Raw genomic sequence first — 21,709 nt, forward strand, 5'->3', positions numbered from 1 at the left:
CTGAGTTGTTTGAAAACTTCAAAAAGTTTAATTTCTCCCAAGTAAGAGAACAGTATTGAACAGTCCACAAATTTTGAAGTGACAATTTTACAAAATTCCCAACTTTTCGCTGTTTTTTCGACTTGGAAAAGTTGGGAAATTTCGAGCCAAGAAAATAGAAAAAATATTAGTAGAAAACAATAAGCACAATATTATTTAAGTGTTGTTTCCTTTCATTTGTATTGAATATTCCTATACATGGGGGAAATGATGGAAGACCAAGGACCTTGGTCGAAAGTAGAATAATTCCCATTATTATTTTTATAATTACCAAAATTTATTTTTGTTTGTGCATACCCTAACGGGCATGAGTATTCAGCCAATCTTTGGATAGCTAAGTAAGAAAATTAATATTTCATAGTAGTAACTAATCCCTCGAGAGTTGGGAAATTTTGCCGGTGTGGTTGGGAAAATTTGGATTCCCTCCCCCCTGGTATTTCTTTTCGATACGGCCCTGGGTTCAACGTGGGTGCTTGGTTCACTCACTCAAATTGACTGCCGTGTTGGTCGGTGGTTCAAGGCGCATGCTGAACAATTGATTTTCACTTGTTATCGTCCAATCTGTGTTAGGAATCACACATGAAAAGGTAAGACCTCGTTAGCCTTAGCTCGCACAGGGTTGTCGTTCATAGGGGTGCGATAGCTAGTTAACGGCAAAACATATTTTAAACATACATACATATTTGAAGTTTCGGAAATTTTTGAATTTTGAAGTTGCTGCCAACTTGTCATTCTTCACTGCCCTAGATCGCTTGTATGGCAATGAAAACTAGTAAAGAATGTCTGAAGACCAGTCCTGTAGAGCCAGACAAAACTTGTTGTTTTACAACTGTAACTTGCTTAATAGTAGTTAAATAGCCGCTAAGCTGGATACAGTCCATCGAGTTCTCTCAACCCTTAGATATAAGGGTAACGTAGGTACGTGAAGAGTTGTCAAAAAGGCTTGAATGTACCACTGAGAACAATGAAATGGCGTATGCACCCTTGTCAGTTCTTGCAGAGGATATCGTTAATGACCAGAAGGGTGTTGTCGTCGACGTCTTCGACAAAGAAAAATGTCAAAAGGACCTTAATATACCCTGAGGGTTGAGAGAGAAGACAATGGAATGACGTACCTTCTTGAGCAATCAGTTTGTTTCAGGGGAAACAATCTAACCTAACATTAAAAATATGTACTCCAAATATATTGGAATATGTTGTAATGCAGTAAAGATCCGAATCCTAGTAAGCTTTGTCTGTTTCTTCGCGGCTGGTCTTCAGGCATTCTTTACTGTGAAACGCGTTTCACAACATGAAACAATGCCGATACGCTTTTTCAAAAGAACACAGGTTTTTTAACACTCCTAGTTCCAAATTTCCCACTCATTAATTTTACGCTGCATACACTCATATAACTAACTCTCTTGCAAATATTCATTGAAATTTTCAAACCCAGAAGCAGATTTAGTATAGCAGGAAATGTAATTGAAATAATTTTAGACGGAGCGCAAAACTATTTTCAGACGATGGTAATTGTTTCAAACAGTTGTTGAAGCTGGCAATCAAAACGGCTTGATTATTATTGTTTCTCATTATGTCAGCCAGATTTAAAATAAATCGATTACATATGTTCACTGCGTTAATCGTTCATAGTTTACACGAGTTTGGCAGAGAAAATAAAGAGCACTTCTTCTCGATTTGCAGCCTAATAGACTATTTGAGATTGGCTGGGTTTTTAATCATTTCAGAAGGATCCAGTTTTAAAAATAAGACCAAGCATAACGCATTTGTGATCCAACACCAGACAGCGTTGTTTCCGACTCGCTATAGGTCTCATCAGTGATGCTAGGCTGAACCTTAAATGCATTACTGGCCTCAGCCGCTCAACAAGCATTAGTAAACGAGAGCCATCACATCTGCCTTCACGTTGACGCCATCTATGGGATCGATAGAGAACGCAACCCTCGAATATCAAAAATGAACGAGGTCTCCCAGGCGACCAGTTGAAAAACAAAGCTTTGAAATTGACAGCCGACTTGATTCGTCCTCGCTCTTTGACTGAAGTTTCCATTTTGATAGGACGACACTCGGCTTTGCAACTGATCGCCTTGGGGAGCCTCGTTTATCTCCGATATTCGAACGTTGAGTTCTCTGTCGATCCCATAGATGGCGCTTTCGTAAGGGAAGGTGCCATACCCTCATTTACTTACGCTTGTTCTTTAGGGACAGTTGAGTCCAGCAATGCATTTGTGGTTCAGCCCAGCATCACTGATGATACCTATGGCGGGTCGAAACAGAGCTGTCTGGTGTTGGATCACAAATGCGTTGTGTATGGGCACTATTTTACAACTAATTGCCTTGCAGTGGAAGCTACAGTGGAAGAGGGGGGGGCTAACCCGCCTTAGGAGCCTTCTTATCGGTGATACTCGGGGATTGTGTTCTCTGTCGATCTCATAGATGGCGTTGTCGCCCTTGTTAAAAGGTAACATCTTTATCAATACTGAAAATTATTATAGGGGAGTGGCATATATACAGTTTTGACAAGAAACACTTGATTGCAACCACCTTGTCAAAGTGAACAGATCGATTGTCACTTGTTTTTTTTTTGTGAGGAATTGTGCTAATTATGGTATTCTACGATTTTCAGAGAAAGAACATGCTACAAAAATCTTTACAAAAGGAAACAATTCATAAAATATTCAAAGATGTCTTTGATGAGGAGAGTTAGAAATGTTTTTCTCTACAGATATGTTATCTTGACTATGTGCAATAAAAACTCTTTAGGGGAAACAACTGGTACACTATACATGATTTTCGAAAAATTTTAAGTGGGGGATGGCAGGAGTGTTGAACTAGAACTAAAAAATTCCGCTTGATAAATTCTAAACCTTCAGCATGTGTTACCAATCTTTGGAACAATGCAGTCGATGGTGGTATTCCAACTTCTTGGAAAATTATTCTTTCTTAGATATTCAAAAAAACTGAAGCGAAATTTGATTCTGATTATTTCCATTTGAAATTTTCGACATGAGGGTTGTTGTGAGTTGGAGGTGGCAGATAAGTTCTCTTGAAAATCCAAGTCGATATATTTCACGATTTTTCACAGGCTCAAAATGAAATGAATCATTCATGGTGGCTTGGTTTACCTGGAAAGCACTATGTTAACAAGAAAATAATTGTTTTCAAAAAGAAATCTGTTTCTATACTCTGGTTGAACAATTTATTACTCCCAGTGAAGAATAATCTGAATTTTTATGATTTTTATAAATAAACCGTATATTATATTTACATTTCTACAAACGGAAATACTGATGTTCACGATTCTGTTCTACTTTCTATGTTGTTTATTTGGAAGATATGTTTTGAATTGAATAATCACCGTCTATTTTGGTCACGGAAACATGCCACAGACATTTGTACTGATTTATGGTACACCACTTCTCAAACTGGTATCATACGTGTAGTATTAGAAACACGTTTTCGAATATCTAATGGAGTTAGGATGGTAGTTGTTTCGTTTCTTCTTTTTTATATTGAAAGACTGTATTGGCTATAATTTTTCCTTTCGTTCGAAAGCTCTTTTTCTTGTAGAAAGTTGAAGCAAAAATATCATTTGACATTACTTGTTACTGTTTAAGACTGAAGTATGGGATGAGTTAATAAACGCCATTCTTTTTCGCTCTATCGACACGTAACTCTTCTGGATTCGGATATAATAAAAGTCTCTCATATACACTTTGTGCTCTACGTAATGGCACGTTTGACGTCAGAACAGCATTACATGGCACTATTATTAATAGAGGATTCTGTACCTGTAACTTCAAAGTAAACATAGCCCATATATGCAAGTTTATTGAGTATATGATAAGGTCAGAGTGACACTACAAATCTAAACAAATTCTGACCTATAACCTAACCCATGACTGATTCTACCCCACATCAGACTTGAAGATATCATCAATAGCACCTGTAGAAATAAGATCTGATAATAAGGTTATTGTAATTTTAAGAAAAATTATTGAAACAAAAAACAAATTCTCAGTATTTTAACACAAGTTCGCTAGTAGTTGACGACATGAAACCTATGCTGCCAATAATAGCCTCTTGTAATGTTATCATTTCTATTCACTCGATATGCAGAGCGCAAAGTATACAATCGAGACATTTGATAGCGATAATCTCAACTTGAAAGGATTCAATTCTTCAAGAACTCAGACTCACCTGAAAATCTGGAGATTCAGGAATGAGGAACCCTTCTCTCAGCCACTGCACGGTAGGCTTGGGCTTCCCGGAAATCGTCGTCTTGAATTGAGCTGGACTGCCTTCAGTCACAGTTACGTCCTTCATTGGCGTCAAAGATGGCGCAAGATCCTGAGTCTCAGGTGCAAGCACTTTCAGTTTAGCTTGGGTGGTAACGGTACCAGCAGGGTTCTCTGCAACGCATTTGTAGACTCCTTCATCCTCTGGGAAAGCCTCTGATATCTTCAGTGTGCAGAAATCGCCCTCTTTGGACATCTGGAAGTACCTGGAAGGCTTGATCACCTTATCACCTTTCTGCCACTTAACAGTTGGAGAGGGTTTCGCTGAGATTTTGCTTCTGAAGATGACGGCTTGGCCTTCTCTGATGGTTTGGTCTTTGAGCGGTTCGACGATTGTTGGTGCTTTTTCGCTCCCAGGGGTTGTAGGTTTGGCTTGTTTCTGTTGCGAGGCTGGAGCTGCGACCGTGCACTCAGCTTCGCATCTAGCTTCTCCGGCGTTATTCATAGCTACACATTCGTATTTACCAGCGTCTTCCGGTACAATTTCTATGATCAATAGAGTGTAGAGATCGTCTTCTTCCAGTGTCTTGTATCTGATGTCTGATACTACTTTTTTTCCGTTCTTCAACCAGTAAACGTCGATGGGTTTGGTGCCGTTGATTTTAGCGTCAAAGCGTACGAGTTGCCCTACTTTGGCATTCGTGCTCTGTATCGTGGTTGCGAAACTGGGTGGTACAACACCTCCTCTGCCTTGTCGTCTGCGTTCCTGTACGACTAGGTTTGCGCTGCATTTGGCAGTTCCTCCTCTGTTCTCAGCTACTACGCTGAACACCGCCGAGTCCTCCATGAAGACCTGTCTGATCTGAAGAATTGATTTGGTGCTGAAAGTGTATATCTTCAGGTCTGGCGAGCTAGTGATTGGAAAGTCCTCCCTGTACCAGGTAATTTTGGGTAGCGGATCGCCGTCGAATTCAACTTCGAACTTGGCCGGCTCATTTTCGAAAGCGCGGCAAGGTTTGATTTTCTTGGTGAAGAAGGGCGGGTTGCTTGGCAGCACTTGACCCTGCACTATCCTCTCTTGGGTTTTCCCTTTGTGTTCAACATCTGTTGTTTCTGTTTCGGTGATGTTGCGAGTGATTTCCAAGTCGCCTCGTTGTTCTTTCTGCGTTTGTTTCTGTTTCGTGACGTAGATTTCTCGACCGTGAACTCCGGATTCTGTCGGTTCGGGCGGATAAGCGCCTTGCTTAGAGTCAATTTCAACTTCGTGCTGGACGAACTCCTTGCTCTTGTCGGTTTTCTTCAACCTCACCATATCTTTGTGGGGGATTGGTTTGGGTTGCTCAGCTTTTGGAAGTTTCGGAACTGGGGCCAGATCTACCTCGAATGGTTTTTCTTCCCTGAAAAGAAATATAGATTGTAATTCATATATAATAGAAAATAACAGGACGTTTTAACATATGAAAAAGTTGATTGTACTATTCGATGGTTTTGGGTGGAATTGGGGATTTGATTTCAGCAACTGACCAGGAAGTTCTAGAACAATTGCAGCTGACAAAACAGTTTATTTTCTGATTATGAAGTTCTTTACTATACCAATCTATTTTGTCAGATTGTATTTTACAGGGTTTGAGTATATTCAATAAAAAGATGATTGAAATACTAATTGAATGTACAATGAAGACATTATACAATTTCAGTCTGTACTTACAGGTTCTCCTCGTACTTCTGGGCCATCCCTTTAGCGAGCGAGCTGCTGACCAGCTTCTCCCCAGGAATGGCGAACTGATGGGACTGCTCGCGTAGTTTTATCTCTTTGATGACTTGCTCGTTCTCGAGCTCTTGTATCTTGCTGTAGTATTCTTCTCCTTTCTTATTTTTGATAGTCTTCTGCCACTCGGTTTCGGGCTCTTTGAACTCCTTCGGTTGCGCGTGGACTCCGGTCACGTGCAGGCCGCTTTCGCGGAGCGTGGTGTTTCGCTCGTCGAACACTTTTTCTAGTTCGGTTTCTGCACGTTCCCGTTGGTACTCGGACAGTTCTAGGTCGTACCAAGCTGAACAGAAGAGTGTTGGGTCAAGCGAAGAAGTCGATATATATGTGGATGAAGACACTGTTCGAAATACATATATTTGGGAAGGCATTTTGGGGTCAGGTGCACTAGATATATTTCATCAGCATCAATATATCGCTATCAATGTTATGCATTCAGATACTTATAATAAATTGAAAATTTCAAAACAAAAAATGTATATTTCTGATGGTTTTTGAGATTCAATTCAGCATCAAATTTTAAATAAATTTAAGATTCATTTTCATCAAATTGACCGTTGATTATAAATTCTGATCTTAATAACTTGAATATAGGTTGAATATCTTGGGAAAATTAATTTTGGCCGTGGTTGAATTTGAAATCACAATTGTATCGTATAGGTTTTTATCGATCTCCAGAAGTAATATACTGTGATCTGAGTAAATATCAACTTTTTCATTTGACAAGTTGCATTGAAAAAAATAATCAGCATAAAACAACTTTTTTTAAAATGTCTATCATCTGTCTGTCAATCAGTGCTGATGATTTACGTTTGTACTTTTTGAACAAATTAAGATATATGAACATATTAAATTTCAATCAATTATATTATCCCATCAGATCCACAGACGGTTTGTTTCAGAAAAAATCGGAAGATACAAAGGCTATATACATACTTTATGATTTTTTTTCCAAAACATTCATGTCACGAACACCTCTCAGAAAATTTAAAAAAGTAACAATTCTCATGTAATTTCCCTAGTACAGGAAATAATGATTATCATAAAGTATCACTTCAGGAAACCAATTTTATTCGCCTTAAAAAATTTCTACAAACATCTGAACTTTTTTTATAATATTTTGAAAAAAATACCTAAAAGAATTCCGTCAGTGGTGATCATTTGGACTAAAAACTGGAAAATTGATCCAACATTCAGAACCGTTTCTGTTGATCTCCAGATAAAGTTGAAGAATTCGTAGGATAAAAGTAATTTTTTTTGTAAAGAGGCTTTTTGATTTTCTGTTTCTCTTGTTGAGTATTCATTTTGATTATGAAATCTAAATTGAACTTTTTTGGTATATAAACTAATATACTATCGTCGTTGCGGATCTTATCGTTTTCATTTGACCTCTGATTGAATTGAAAAAAATAAACTTCTTTGAAAATAAAGAAGAAGAAAGCCTGAATGACTTTTCCAAAAAAACTAATTTTTACTTGAAAAATATTCCCTTTTATTTAATATAATTTTTTTCTCAAGTCACTGAATTGTCAATTAATGGAAGTCATATCTGAAACATCTGGCGTAGAATTAATCCAAAGTGAGCACTATTCTCAAACACCAGAACTGCAACACTCTTCTAGACGCCTGTTTCACCAACCAAGTTGGTGAAACAGGCGCGTCGAGAAGATTGTTGTAGTTTTGGTGTTTGAGAAAAGTGCTTGTTTTGATGTTGAACTAAAAACTTTTATAAAATTTTGCCGAAACTGCTGGTTGAAAATAGCAGCAAAACATATTTCCGTTTCGAAAGTTTATCTTAAAGTGAGGAGTTTAGTAACTTTCGGACACATTTGATTAGTTCACGATTGGTCGACGATGGCTGGACAAATGAAGAATGTATAAAAACTCCGCTTGAGGTCAGATCAAACACCATGAGTGACGACAGAGATTTGAGTAAGTTACAATAATTTTGTTTTGCTGAGAAAATTTTGTTTTTCATTGATTCATTATAAGGATCAAGTGCTTATGCAATTCTTTGAAGAAAATGTATAACTGGAAACTGAAAAAATACTTTTTCAAGAATCACTCGTGCAACAAGACTCCATCTTGCTTCCCATTATACATTACACATACTGCACGGGGACAGGATTGCATGCAGAACTATCACAAAAACTAGGTAATCAACAATCGTACCTGATCATAAATTCCGTCGAAAGCTTAGAAACACCCACTGATGTGCGCTTCAAAAAAGCAAAAATTCTCTCGGCTGCGGTGGGAGGTAAAAGGGAAAGAGAGAGAAAATGGGAAAGGAGTTTCGAAAGAATGGTGTGTTAGTGTCATAGTGATGTGCTGCGATGCGATCTATGCTTGTAGTTAATCGTGGATCATGTGCAATGTGTAAAGTATACAAAGATAGACCATGATGTGTGGAACTGGGCTACCAAGTTTTCATTAATTGAGTTGAATCTTCAGTTATTTTTCTGTATCGGGCAATTTTAAAAGATTTTTCTTATTAGTCAGTGGGCTATGCCCACTGACTAATAAGTCCTTCCTTATTCAGAGGAATCGGGCAAATTACGGATATGCAGTTGGTTACTACCTCGTCCACTAGATGGAGTGACATTTTGTGATGTTCGCTCCAACTTCGGAACAGGAATGAAATACTCTGAAAGGATTCCGATTTTCAATTGTGGAATATCATTGACTTTAGGTCGATGATGGTCACTATCTTGCACTGATGAGTGGCTAATAAGCCCGAAACCGGTTTGCAAGTGTGCCCGTTCCATAATTGAAGGTCGACTCTTTCAGTTGTATTGCCAATTGCATATGCAGGAAATTTTCTGTGAAGATTCCTGCACTGACGCCTGTCGGATATAATCCAACGCCCTTCGTAGTATTAGCCAGGGGAGTAGTTATTTTCTGATAGGCGTCAGTCCATTAAACCTACTGTGTAGGTATATAGAGACTGGCATGAACGTTTGAAGTTCAGTTGCTTTAGAATTCTAAAAGAACCTAGCTGATGTATCTATTGATATTCATCACTTCAATAATTTAGACAAGTTATTGTAGTAAAATCAAACGGGATTGAAGAAGGTTTCACAAAAATCTTTTATATTCTCTACCCTGAATGTAGTCAAAAGTTTCGATCGAAAGAATATATCGGAAATGAAGCAGAAAATGGGGCCTGAGATGATTAACATCCGATTTTAAAATAGTTAATATTTTATTGAAAGATGAGAAAGTATAATTGAGATTTTCTGTTAAAATGTGAAATTTCATTGATTTTCAAAGATGGGTATTTTTTAACTCAAGGTTATTTATAAGCTTCTAACAAAACTTTGAATAATATAATGATATTATAAGTAAACTATGATTCATTATAGTATACACCAAAATCAACAGTTATCTTACTAGGCTCCTATTTTTTCCTCATTTCAGTTTGTTTATCTGAATTTAACCAATTATGCTAGTGCAGGTCTTTTTAATGTGTATTTTAAATTATCGTTCTCAATGAGGAGGGGTTCTCGTATTTTAATAATCATATCTTTTCAATTGATGCTAATATTTGTGCATGAATGTATTGAGCCAATTTTTTGCTGTTACCTTTTGCTGATATTGAAGGTTGAACTAACTCGTGCTTCAAACAAAATGGACAAAACTTGACGTAACGTGTTTTGAACCTGAGTTCTCAAGGTTCCTGAAGGCATCTATGAACCAACGTCTGTACTAAAGTGAAAAATGAGTGACCTCTTCATACACACAATGGATTTGAACTGATAATGGCAAAACCGCATATGTGGAAACTACATGTACCTCGTTTTATTTTCTTACAATTTTTTGTCAGTAGTTTTTTTTAAATCAAGTGAAAATGATATCGTGGCGTAACTAACATTTGAGATGAACTTGACAACACCGTAAAACTTATTCATTTATGCATCTTCAATTGCTACCCATGTCATTTGATTTCCTATGGAACAGATTATTCGCGATTTGTTGGAATCCGCAAAATTGAATTTGAAATGCTTGATGAATTATTATAATTGAAATATCCTCGTTAATGAATAATCAACTGATAGTAGGTATACAAACTCAATTAATAATATATTTTTGGACCTTTTCCACGCACCCCAGCCACCCAGTTTCTGTGAATAGAATGTGGTGCAGTATCCAGGTGAATAACTTACGTCTTGGTGAGTTTTTGAGTACTCCTCTGTAATCGTCGTGTCTCGGTATGATTTTCAGCTCGGTTTCGGCAATAGCTTCGCCCACTGAGCTACGCGCGATTACCTCCACTTTACCGGTGTCATATTGCCTTGTTTTGGGAATGTCCATGTGGTACATTCCATCGTATGTGAGTTTGTATCGTGATCCGCTGACAACGGTGTGCCCGTTGATGAGCCACATCACGCGCGGTTTTGGATGACCAGTTACGCGACAACAGAACCTTGCCCATTCGCCCTCTTCAACAGTGACGGGTTCTGGTTTGCTTACAAATGCGGGCGCCGATCTCGGTTTGGTGTCCTCTTGAGGTTCTTCAGGAACTCTGGAAAGGGAGCATTGATTTGGTAAATGAATGATGAACGAATTAATTAATGGGACGGTTCTTTTCAACTTTATGAATAATTATCTCTTATTTCTCAACAATTATAAATTTCAGCTCAATGAACTCAGCACTCTTCAAAATAATAATTTCATCTGATCCAAGATTCAAAATACATCGACCTCGACATACGAGCATGGCAATAAGTAAACTTCTAACCTCAACATTAAGTTGTCTTCAACCTCTATCGTATCATCTGTCGATGTTTTTACGGTGGCATGAAATTGCACTCTGAAGCTTGAATGGTGTTAATTCTTAAGTTTCTTACAGACGAGCCACAAGCACAACTTTTCCGTCTATTACCACGCGACGAACACAACTTTTCTGTCTATTACCTCAATCGAATGATATTCTGACTTTTGTGCAAGGTTTCTTACAGTGCCATGAACTAGTATATTATTTTTGACAGTGATCGTAAACAATCTCTAGATGTTTCCACTTGTAGCTTTAAAACTAATGAACCATCTGGAACATCTCACACGATGAACTTTTTCATTTTTGTTTTATTTACGATTATTGTTCTTCAACTGTTAACTGTGTGGTGAGCGCTTTCATTCACAATATTGAATGTGAAAATGAAAATTCAGAAGTCTTCATCTCAGTTTCCTCAAATTCTGAATGTAGTAAACTAGTAGATTGAAAAAGGTCCCAGATAGTGACAGAGCATATGTAAATCTTTCACGAAAAACTATCACCTGAACATTATTATTATAATTGAAACTATTTTTTTCTGAATATACTCACACTTGCCAAGCGGCTTCAAGTTCACGAATTCTCTCTATACTCTTCATTCCTTTTGGTAACTGTGATTCGTAAATGATTCCTGGTTTTCCGGTGGTCTTTATCACTGCCCTGGTTTCATCCATTCCATACAAGTTGGTAGCCCTGCACAGATATTCCCCACTATCTTCCGGATATACCCAGCCGAAGTTCATGGCGACGTAACCAAAGTCGTAGATAGGCGTAAATCTATTTTCTGAAATGGAATTGAAATTAGTATGATATCTTCGTTAATATGCACTTTCTACTCTTGCTTTAGATACTTACTGTGAGGAAGTGGCTTTCCATTCAGGAACCATTCCACCTTCATGTTAGGGTCGCCAACAGGAGCCAATTGACATTCGAACTTGGTGGTGTTCATTTCGACTAAATCGGTTTGATCTTTAATTTGAGTGACAAACCTAGGAGGCTGTTTCTTATCCACATCGTACAGATCATCTTCGGTGAGGTAAACTTCCGAAGTGTACTTCTTAATAGCGGCTTCCATTTGCATGAGGGTCTCGGACCTCTTCATTCCCTTTGGTACCTGATTCTGTAGAATGATATTCGGTAGTTTTTTGCATGAGATATTTGCCTTAGTGAAATCTTCACCATAGTCGTTGACAGCTCTGCAGACGTACTCTCCGGAATCTTCAGAGTAGACGTACAGGATATCGAGGGAGACGAAACCCAGATCATAAACCGTTCTATAACGATGACCAGATGGTAGTAATTTGCCATTTCTGTACCATTCAATGCATAACTTAGGATCGTCTTTAGGCTCTACACGACATTCGAACCTTACCGATTCGGATTCTTCGACAGTCGAGGACTGTATTTGTGTGATGAATTTGGGTGGTGAGAATGTCTTGTCCTTTTCAGGAGCTTGGGACACAGGTCCTTTCTCTAACTCTTTCAACTTCTCAGCGCTCATACCAGAAGGTAGTTGACTGTCAGTGTCAATGTTTTTCTTGGTTTTAGATGTAACCATAGCTTTAGTTGTGGCCGATCCCCATTTGTTGGTGGCTCTGCAGATGTACTCACCGGCATCTCTTGTATATGTGTAATCGATATCGAGTGAAATGAAGCCAAAGTCGTTTATCTGATGTACTCTGGAACCGGTGGCGAATGGTCTGCCATTATGGAACCAGTCTATACGCATTGTGGAGTCATTCGTGGGCTCGACCCTGCAGTCGAAGTGGATCGGACTGCCTTCGGGAACATCAACATTATCCTTGATTTCGACGATGAACCGAGGTGGGTTGGGTTTTTCCTCCTCCGTCGTTATTTCTTCTCTCTTGTACAGCTGTTCTTCTAATTTTTGTATACTTTCTGTGCCAGTGCGGAAGTTCGATGGTAGCTGGGGCTCCATAATGATGCCCTGTCGCCCTCTCACTTGCAACTGGCAAGATACAGAGGCTTCACCATGTCGGTTAGTGGCCTTGCAGGTATATAGACCGGAATCTCTCTGATAGACTCCTGAAACTTCTAGTATAACAAAGCCAAAGTCGTTGATGGTTTTTATTCTGGAACCTGCCCATAGAGGTTTGCCGTTGTGGAACCATTCCACACGCATGCTCTGATCATTGACTGGAATGAGCCTGCATTCGAAATGTGCTAGACCATTTTCATTGAGCGCCAAATCTGATGGAGACGTAATGAACTCGGGTGGTCGACCAGTATCATCATCAGGTGTGAGTTGAGACGGTGCAGCTCCAAGTCCTTCAAGTTCCGCTATTTTATCGATAGTTCCCTCCATTCCCTTGGGTAGCTGAGATTCCAAGATAATACTCCTTTTACCGGATACTTTCATCGAAGCTGTTGTTACTGCTTCTCCATATTCGTTGAAAGCTCGGCAGGAATATTCCCCGGAGTCTTCTGGATAGACGGGTGAAATTTCGAGGATAACGAATCCGAAATCGCAGAACGTACGGAATCTGGAACCAGTTCTTAGCGGTTTTCCATTCCAGAACCATTCAACCTTCAGTTTGGGGTCGTCGGTTGGGATCAGTCGCGCTTCGAAGTGAGCGTTTTCACCTTCGCGAAGGCTGTCGATGTTGGCGAGTGGTACTGTAAATACAGGAGCTCGTCCTTTCTGAACTTCTTCTTTTTCGTCTCGGGTGCGGATTAGGGAGTCTTCCAAGTTTTGTATTTTCTCTAACCCTCCTTCCATGCCCTGTTAGAATAAGAAATCAATGAAAATTTGTATTAAAAGGATTTTTTAATCTATTTCACTGATTTGGTGAAACTTTCAATTATGTTTTTCATTTTCTGGAAGTTGATAATGTGTTTTCACTTCCAAAGGGAAGGATATGTTTTAATGAAATACGTGTAATGCACCTCTAAGAGATTTTTCTACAGAAATATTAGAATGAACTTACCCGCGGCAGTTGCGAGTCCAAGATCAAATTCGTTTTCGAGACGCATTTCAGAACAGCCTTGGTGGAGTCACTACCATGTTTATTGTAAGCTCTGCATTCGTACTCGCCAGAGTTCTCTTCGTAACAGTACAAAATATCCAGGATGACAATGCCAAAGTCGTGGAAGGTACGGTACCTGTGGCCGTGTGGTAATTTTTTGCCATTGTAGTACCATTCTACCACCAGATCTGGATCTGTGACTGGTGTGAGCCTGGCTTCGAAGTGAGCGCTCTGTCCCTCAACGAGCTTCGTGACATCTTGAATCTGAGTTATGAATTTTGGTGGCTCGGTTATCGGAGTGGAAGGAACTTGAGCTTGTTGGCCTTGGAGGCTCTCCAACTCTCTAATTTTAGCGAGCGATTCTGGCTGCAAGCTATCGGTGAAAACTCCACCTTTTCCGTGAGCGGAAATAGTAGCTCTGGTAAAATCTTCCCCAAATTTATTGTACGCTCTACAGACGTACTCTCCGGAATCATGGCTCTGAATGTACGATATGTCCATGACGACAAAACCGAAGTCGGATACGGTTTTTATGCGGGATGACTGGAGAATAGGCTGGCCATTATGGTACCACTCTACTTTCAGATTGGGGTCGTTGACCGGTACTAAGGTACATTCGAAGTGGGCGGATTGTCCGTCTTTGAGTCCCACGATGTCTTGGATCTGTGTGGTGAACTTTGGTTTCTGTCCAGAGTAACGTTCCACGCATTCAAGAGTAACGCTTTGTTCAGCTACTCCCCACTTGTTGGTGGCCTTGCAAGTGTAAGTCCCAGAATCTTCAATCTTAGTTCCTAGTACTTCGAGAACAACCATTCCAAAGGCGTGAACTGTTCTAAACCTGTGAGATGCTTCGATAGTTTTACCGTTGTAGAACCACTCAACAGTCATTGTTTGGTCTCCAATGGGGGTGAGGCCTGCCTCGAAGTGGGCAATTTCACCCTCACTCAAGTTGTTCAGGTTGGTAAATTCAGAAGTGAAAACAGGTGCATGACCTTCCTCAGATTCAGCTAGCGGCATTTCGGGTCTGTGAAGAGAATCTTCGAGATCCTGAATCTTCTCTAAACCTTCTTGGCCCTTAGGATGCTGAGTGCGCTCAATCAAGTTCGACTTGCTCGTGCAGTAGATAGTTGTTGATGTGAAGGCTTCTCCAGATTTGTTATAAGCTTTACAAGTGTATATACCTTGGTCTCTCTCATACACATCTGTCACATCTAATGTGACGAAACCGAAGTCTTTGGTTAGTTTGAATCTGCTTCCATGTTCCAACGATTTTCCGTTAAAGAACCACTCGATCTTCAGGTTGGAATCTTCTTTGGGTTCTACGGTACCTTCTAGATGTAAAGCCTGTCCTTCTACGAGTCTGAACTCAGGATTGAGAGGTACAACCCAAATGGGTTTACCAAATTCCTTCTCAGGAGCCGATGTTTGGCGCTTATACTTATCAGCAATAGCTTGCTCAACATCTTCGACAGCTTCTAAACCTGCCTTTCCTTGAGGATGTTGTGTATCTAAGTAGATACTTTGTTTAGCAGTGCATCGTAATGATCCCGATGTTGTGGCTGAACCTTTAGTGTTGGTAGCTTTGCATGTATAGATACCGGAGTCTTCTTCATAGGAATGGGTGATGTCCAAGGCCACGTAACCAAAGTCATAGGTGGTCTTGTATTTTGCTCCACTTGGTAGAGGCTTGCCATTGACAAACCATTCTATTTTAAGGGTGGGGTCTTTGGATGGTTCAACGTTGCATTCGAAGTGGACATTGTCGCCCTCAGTACACTCGACGTTGTTGAGATGAGTAATGAAAATTGGCAGCTCATATACTATCTCTGGAGCATCAGGTCTTGGCTCATGTGGTTTTTCTAGGGCTTCTAGTTTTGGTAAAGCTTCTGGGTGTAGTGTCTGACCTAAGAGCCAGTGACGATCTTCAATTTTCAGTGAACAAGTGGAAATAGCTTCGCCCAGTTTGTTGGTAGCTTTACAGGTGTATATTGCTGAATCATCGTCTCTAAGGCCGTTGATGGATAAGGTTACCAAGCCAAAATCGAATGTACTACGAAGACGTGTACCTGTAGCCAGCGAAATACCGTTCTTGAACCATTCAATACGCAGATTTGGATCGGCCCTTGGCTCTACCTGAGCTTCTAAGTAGACATGCTGACCTTCGATCAGATTATCGTAGCTCTTCAAGTGAGTGGTGAATACAGGCGGTTGTTGAGGAGTGGTATCTACGAACATTTCTGGTACTTTATTCATCTCAGCTTCTCGCAGCTGAATTTTTTGCCAAGCGTCAGGTTGTAGAGGTTCTCCTATAATGTTGGATTTGGGTTTCACTTTCATCGATATTGATGAAACGGCTTCACCGGATTTATTGATGGCTTTGCACATATATACTCCAGAGTCTTCCTTTACTGTGGATAATATGTCTAAAGTGACGAATCCGAAGTCATGGGTTACTTTGAATCTTGATCCAAGTTTAAGTTCAACACCATTGACGTACCACTCGAATCGTAAGTTGGGATCACCAACCGGTACTACTCTAGCTTCGAAGTGGGCATGTTGGCCTTCCCACAGTTCAGTTGGGCCGGTTAGCAATTGGGTAAAGATTGGTTTCTCAAATTCACGCTCCGGTTCGTCTGGTTTTGGTGCTAGTGGCTGCTCCAACTGCGCAATTCTACGTTGAGCTTCGGGGTGTTGTGACTCCAATTGGATGCTTGCTTTGGCTGAAATTGAAAATTATAGTGAATCCAACTGAAAAATATTCAGGGACGTAGTATTTATGAATTATGTTGAAGTTTATTCTGGTAGGTTGATGTTAGTAATTCAGTTTGGGAAAGATGAACATCAATTTATTTTTATGGTTATTCAAAGAACTGAATATTGTGATGAAAAATTACTCACTTCTAATTTTCATAGATGCAGTCGTGACAGCTTCTCCAAGCGGATTGGTAGCTCTGCAGATATACACTCCCTCATCCTCGTCTCTAACATGGGTGATATCCAACGAGACAAACCCAAAGTCATGTACTTTGGTTATGCGAGAGCTGTCTTCTAGAGGTTTTTCGTTCCTGAACCATTCTACTTTCAGGGTTGGATCGCCAACCGGTATGAGACGGCATTCGAAATGAGCCGTCTGTCCTTCGTTGATGGAGTCAATGTTTTGCAACGGTTGTGTGAAAACTGGCCTTTGCCTAGTTACAGCTTCTTCGTGTTCTGGTCGTTTGTAAGGCTGCTGTTCTTCTAGCTGTCTAATTTTCTCTAGCCCTTCAGGTCTTTGCGATTCCAGGACGATGTTGCTCTTAGCGATTACTTTGAGCTTTATAGAAGAAACGCACTGTCCAAGATTATTGATGGCCTTGACCGAGTATTCGCCAGCGTCTTCCGGCACAGCATGACCGATGTCTAAGGCAATGTAGCCAAAGTCGAAAGTTATGTGAAAACGTGAAGCCGACGGCAGAGGTTTTCCATTGTGGTAGAATTCGATTCTCAAGTTAGGATCGTGAATTGGTTGAACTTGTGCTTCGAAATGAGCGGTTTGTCCTTCATATATTTCTGTCGTTCCGCGTAATTCGGTAACGAATCTTGGAGGTGTTGCTTCAGGCTCTTCAATCTCTAGCCTAGCTGGGTGGCCTTGAGCTTCTAATTCCCTGATTTTTTCCAGACCCTCTGGATGGTGTGTGTCTAGTAGAATGCTTTTTCTCGTTCCTACTTTGATAGTGCAGGTATTGACGGCTTCGCCAACTAGGTTCGTAGCTTTGCACATGTAGGTGCCGCTGTCTTCTGGATAGGCGTACAGGATGTCAAGCGCAACATAGCCGAAGTCATGAGTTGTTCTAAATCTGTGTCCGGCTCTCAACTTGACTCCATTGACGAACCATTCGATTTTCAAGTTGGCGTCGTTAATAGGTTCAACTCTGCATTCTAAGTGAGCATGTTCTCCTTCCTTCAGGTTTTCCAAACTTGTGAGTGGAGTGAGGAACACCGGTCTTTGAGGTTGAGCTTCGATTTCTTCCTTCTTTGGTCTCTCGTAACTTTCAAGCTGTCGTATTTTGGTGAGGCGTTGTTCATCAAGAGTGTCTAGATACAATCCAGACTTGGCAACGACTGACACAGACGCTGTAGTGACAGCTTCACCAACTGCGTTCCTTGCTTTGCACATGTAGGTTCCGGTGTCTTCGGCATATGCGTACAAAATATCCAGTGCGACATATCCGAAGTCGTAGGTGGTTTTGAATCTGTGTCCTGTTTGAATTGGTCTACCATTGCAGTACCATTCCACCCTCATAGTGGGATCGTTGACGGGAGTAAGAGTAGCTTCCAAGTGCGCGCTTGAACCCTCTGGCAGGTTTTCTATGTTTTTGAGACCCCGTCCGAATTGTGGTTTTTCCAGAATGACAGCATCTTCGGTCGATACGCGTTTGTATTTAGAGTCATCTTCGAGATGATGTATCTTTTGGAGGGCTCCCTCATGTTGAGTTTCACGGATAATAGATGCTTTTGCTGAAAAAGAAAAAAAGGTTCAAGTGGCCATATCTGCTTCCACTATATCAAAGAATTCTGAGGGAATTTAAATTTGTAGAGAATGCCAAAATAAAAGTACATTTTTTAAATTGAAAGGGTTATATTTTCAGGAGTGACTAATTTTTGGAGGGGTTTTTCCTTCCAGTTTGTGCCTGAAAGTTACGTATTTACATGATCTACACATCTTTGTACAGAGTTACTTCTTAACAAGTTGATTCATTAAGACTAATCTAAACAGGACACCTACCTTACCTTATATGCTAAGCTTATACTGAATTGGTGAAGTAAGTAAAACATTCCATTGTTTTATTGTGAACCCCAACCCAAGAATACCTTGGATACTTACATTTGACATTGGTTACTACCGAGGATGTTGCTTGCCCAATCTTGTTGGTCGCCTTACAGGTGTACTCCCCAGAATCTTCGGCATATGCGGTAAGGACATCCAAACTGGCAAAACCAAAGTCGTACGCAGTTCGGAATCTGTGACCGGTCGTCAATGGTTTTCCGTTGTGGAACCATTCGACTTTGAGGTTAGAGTCGGGGTAGGGTTCGATTCTGCATTCGTAGTGGGCGCTTTGACCTTCCACCAGTTCGGCCGGCCCGTTGAGTTTTGTTGTGAAAATAGGCGCTTGGGTCACGGTGATATCTTCTTCTTCTCGGCGTTGATATTTAGACGAATCTTCTAGTTGGCGCAATTTCTGGAGGGCACCTTCGTGCTGGGACTCAAGTTGAAGCGATGCTTTGGCTAAAAAAAATTATTGATGTAGTCATAAGATCTGATAGAATGTGGCAATCATATTATATCTTGAATTGATTTCAATGACAAGAATTCATTTTGTTCACGGGCTTATGCATGGAAATTGTCAGATATTTCTTAAAGTAGATCATACATTCGACTTGACTATCGCAATGAATATCTGAATTACAAATACTCTTATCTAACTGCTAAATATTACAATTTTGATGGAAGGATATGATCAATATCTACCGGTTTATTCTGTTTTTTTTTAATGCCTCAATAAGTAATTGCTCAATAAGTAAAAAATAATAATAATGTTTATTCATAAATAGCGAAAAAAAATACAGACCTTCTATTGTTACAAAATCAAATGTTTAATAAAAAAACTTAGTAATATGAGGCTTAGAATAAACAAAAAATCCACCGAAGCTGATATTATCAGCTTGTGTGTGGTGACATATTATTCTGGTGTGATTTTGACGAATCAAATGTAATACAGTCAAATTAATGGAAAAGAAAACAAGGGGAAAAATGAGATTATAGTTTAACCAAGAGAATGTGTTTTCAACTAGCTTGAGAGTTTTGGATATAGCCTAATTATAAAAAGAGCAGTAGACGAAAGTTGGAACAAAAATGGCTCAAGACAAGTGTAAACTAAATAATTTTTTTTCAAGGAAATAATACTAAATAATAATACCAAAAATTTCATAAAAATAAAATTACTAATGAGGACATCATAACGATAAGATTGAGAGTATTCAGCAGAATATATGAATTGTAACTATAATTTGTTGTGAAGTAAGGATAATTAGTACAAAAGAATCGTTTTAAACGTTTTATTTACGTCATAAATTAATCATGAAATATGGGGTAAGCACGATCATCAAAATCAAGAAAGTATAACTTGTGTTGATATGATAATGGCATGCCTCAGATTTTTACAGAAAAATCTGACGAGTGTGTGAAAGAAATTATTTTAAATAGCCTTAACTTAATATTAATCATAGTATGTATTTTTTATATCGACTAATCGATGTGTTAAAATTCTTGATTTTAAAGTCAGCCATAATTTCAGCTTCTTCTTGAACAGAGATAATGAGTTTAGTTGTTTCAGTTCATTTGGTAGATCGTTGTATATCTTTGGCCCAAGAAACATGCTAGATCTCTGGGATATAGTTTTAGTCACATGTGGAACTAAAATGTTAAATTTTTTTGACCTTATGGAGTAGGAATAATCTAGAAATATTTTGCTCTGATTTTTTTTCTGGTCAACAGCAAATGTTAAATGAAATATTTGTTTCACATCTAATATATTGCCAAGCTTGTAAATGTCATCTGATGGGTAGGTAATTGGTTTTCTGAATATTATTTTCAAAATTCATTTTTGAATTATTGCAACATTTTTTATAATGTTATTATATGCCTCTCCCCAAGCTATTATGCCATATCTCATTTGGGATTCCACTAATGCGTATTACAGCATTAAGAGATGTTTTTCTTCGAGAATGTTTCTTAAATATTTGAATTTAGACAAAAGGGTTCTAATTTTTTGCACCAATTTCCTAATGTGTAAGTTTAAATGATTGTCTATCATCACATCGAGATATTCTATTTCTGTAGCTTGTGTGATTTTCACGATGCTGTTTTCACCTCTGATTTCAAGGGGTTGAAGACTGGGTAAGTTTTTGTTATTCACTGAAAAGGCTAAATATTTTGTTTAAGAAAAATTTATAGAGTCAATAATTTGAAATTGAGCCAGTCAATGATTGTTTTAAAATCATTTTGTGCTTTAGTGATGAGCGAGTTCCAGTTTTCGGCTTCATAAAAAACTGCTGTGTCGTCTGCATAGTTTATAATTGTCCCATCAGTGTGGAGATTAAACAGGTTATTGAGATATACTGTGAAAAGAATTGGACCAAGTATGGTGCCCTAAGGTACCCCAAACTTCATTACTTCATATTTACTTAAAGTATTACCTACTTTGACTACTTATCATCTCCATCAATTTCACGGTAGTATTATTGTTATTCATTCTTACTGAAGTTTTCACTTTTTTTTAATATTTCAGCATTCTGTATCTATTTTTTCCTGCAGCATTCCAGTAAACCTACTTAACATGTCGTTTCAACTCAAAAAATTTCCTTTCGAGCGTATATGTTAATTCCGGTACGTGATTCGTGTTTGTTTTTTTATTGTTTCATTAGAGATAAACAAAATCTGATTGTTTAAAGAAACTTCATACTAAGACAAAGAAAATATTGTCAATACTTACATTGTACGAATAACGTTGCTGAAGTTACGGCTTCTCCCAAATCGTTGACTGCTCTACAAGTGTAGGTTCCAGAATCTTCAGGATTGACGTACTTCATATTCAAAGCCACGTATCCAAAATCGTGCATTGTTGTCATACGATTTGCTGAAAAATTAATGAATTTATAATTTTTTTCGGAATATAAACGTGCTTCTGGAATGACACAAAGGCAAATAAATAATAGGATCGATTTTTTTTGGACTGGCTTCTTCATGTAGATTAACCCGCCTTGAACGATTTTTAGGAGAATTCTGTTCGTAAAATAGAGGTGAGATAATTTTGATAGAAATGTGGGATTATTTCATTTTACAAACTCTATTACTGAATATTGCCGA

The 21,709-nt window shown here is 39.0% G+C and overlaps 2 protein-coding genes across 2 annotated transcripts in view; one reads left to right on the plus strand and one right to left on the minus strand.

Annotated features, from left to right (window-relative positions):
• Positions 1–21,709, minus strand: part of LOC111506365 (uncharacterized) — a 440,916-nt gene that overhangs the window by 81,344 nt on the left and 337,863 nt on the right. Inside the window, 9 exon segments of the mRNA XM_074182237.1 lie at positions 4,240–5,674; positions 5,986–6,328; positions 10,209–10,567; positions 11,369–11,600; positions 11,672–13,559; positions 13,765–16,523; positions 16,702–18,300; positions 18,668–19,069; positions 21,336–21,479. Of these exon segments, the coding sequence (XP_074038338.1) occupies positions 4,240–5,674; positions 5,986–6,328; positions 10,209–10,567; positions 11,369–11,600; positions 11,672–13,559; positions 13,765–16,523; positions 16,702–18,300; positions 18,668–19,069; positions 21,336–21,479 (9,161 nt within the window).
• LOC111506367 (adult-specific cuticular protein ACP-22-like) overlaps positions 1–21,709 on the plus strand; it is a 300,869-nt gene that overhangs the window by 20,238 nt on the left and 258,922 nt on the right. The gene's annotated exons all lie outside the window — the stretch shown is intronic.

The sequence above is a fragment of the Leptinotarsa decemlineata genome, unplaced genomic scaffold (assembly GCF_025532065.1).
Source record: "Leptinotarsa decemlineata unplaced genomic scaffold, Ldec_3_MD MMD2_tig00026328_RagTag_RagTag, whole genome shotgun sequence".
NCBI lineage: Eukaryota > Metazoa > Arthropoda > Insecta > Coleoptera > Chrysomelidae > Leptinotarsa > Leptinotarsa decemlineata.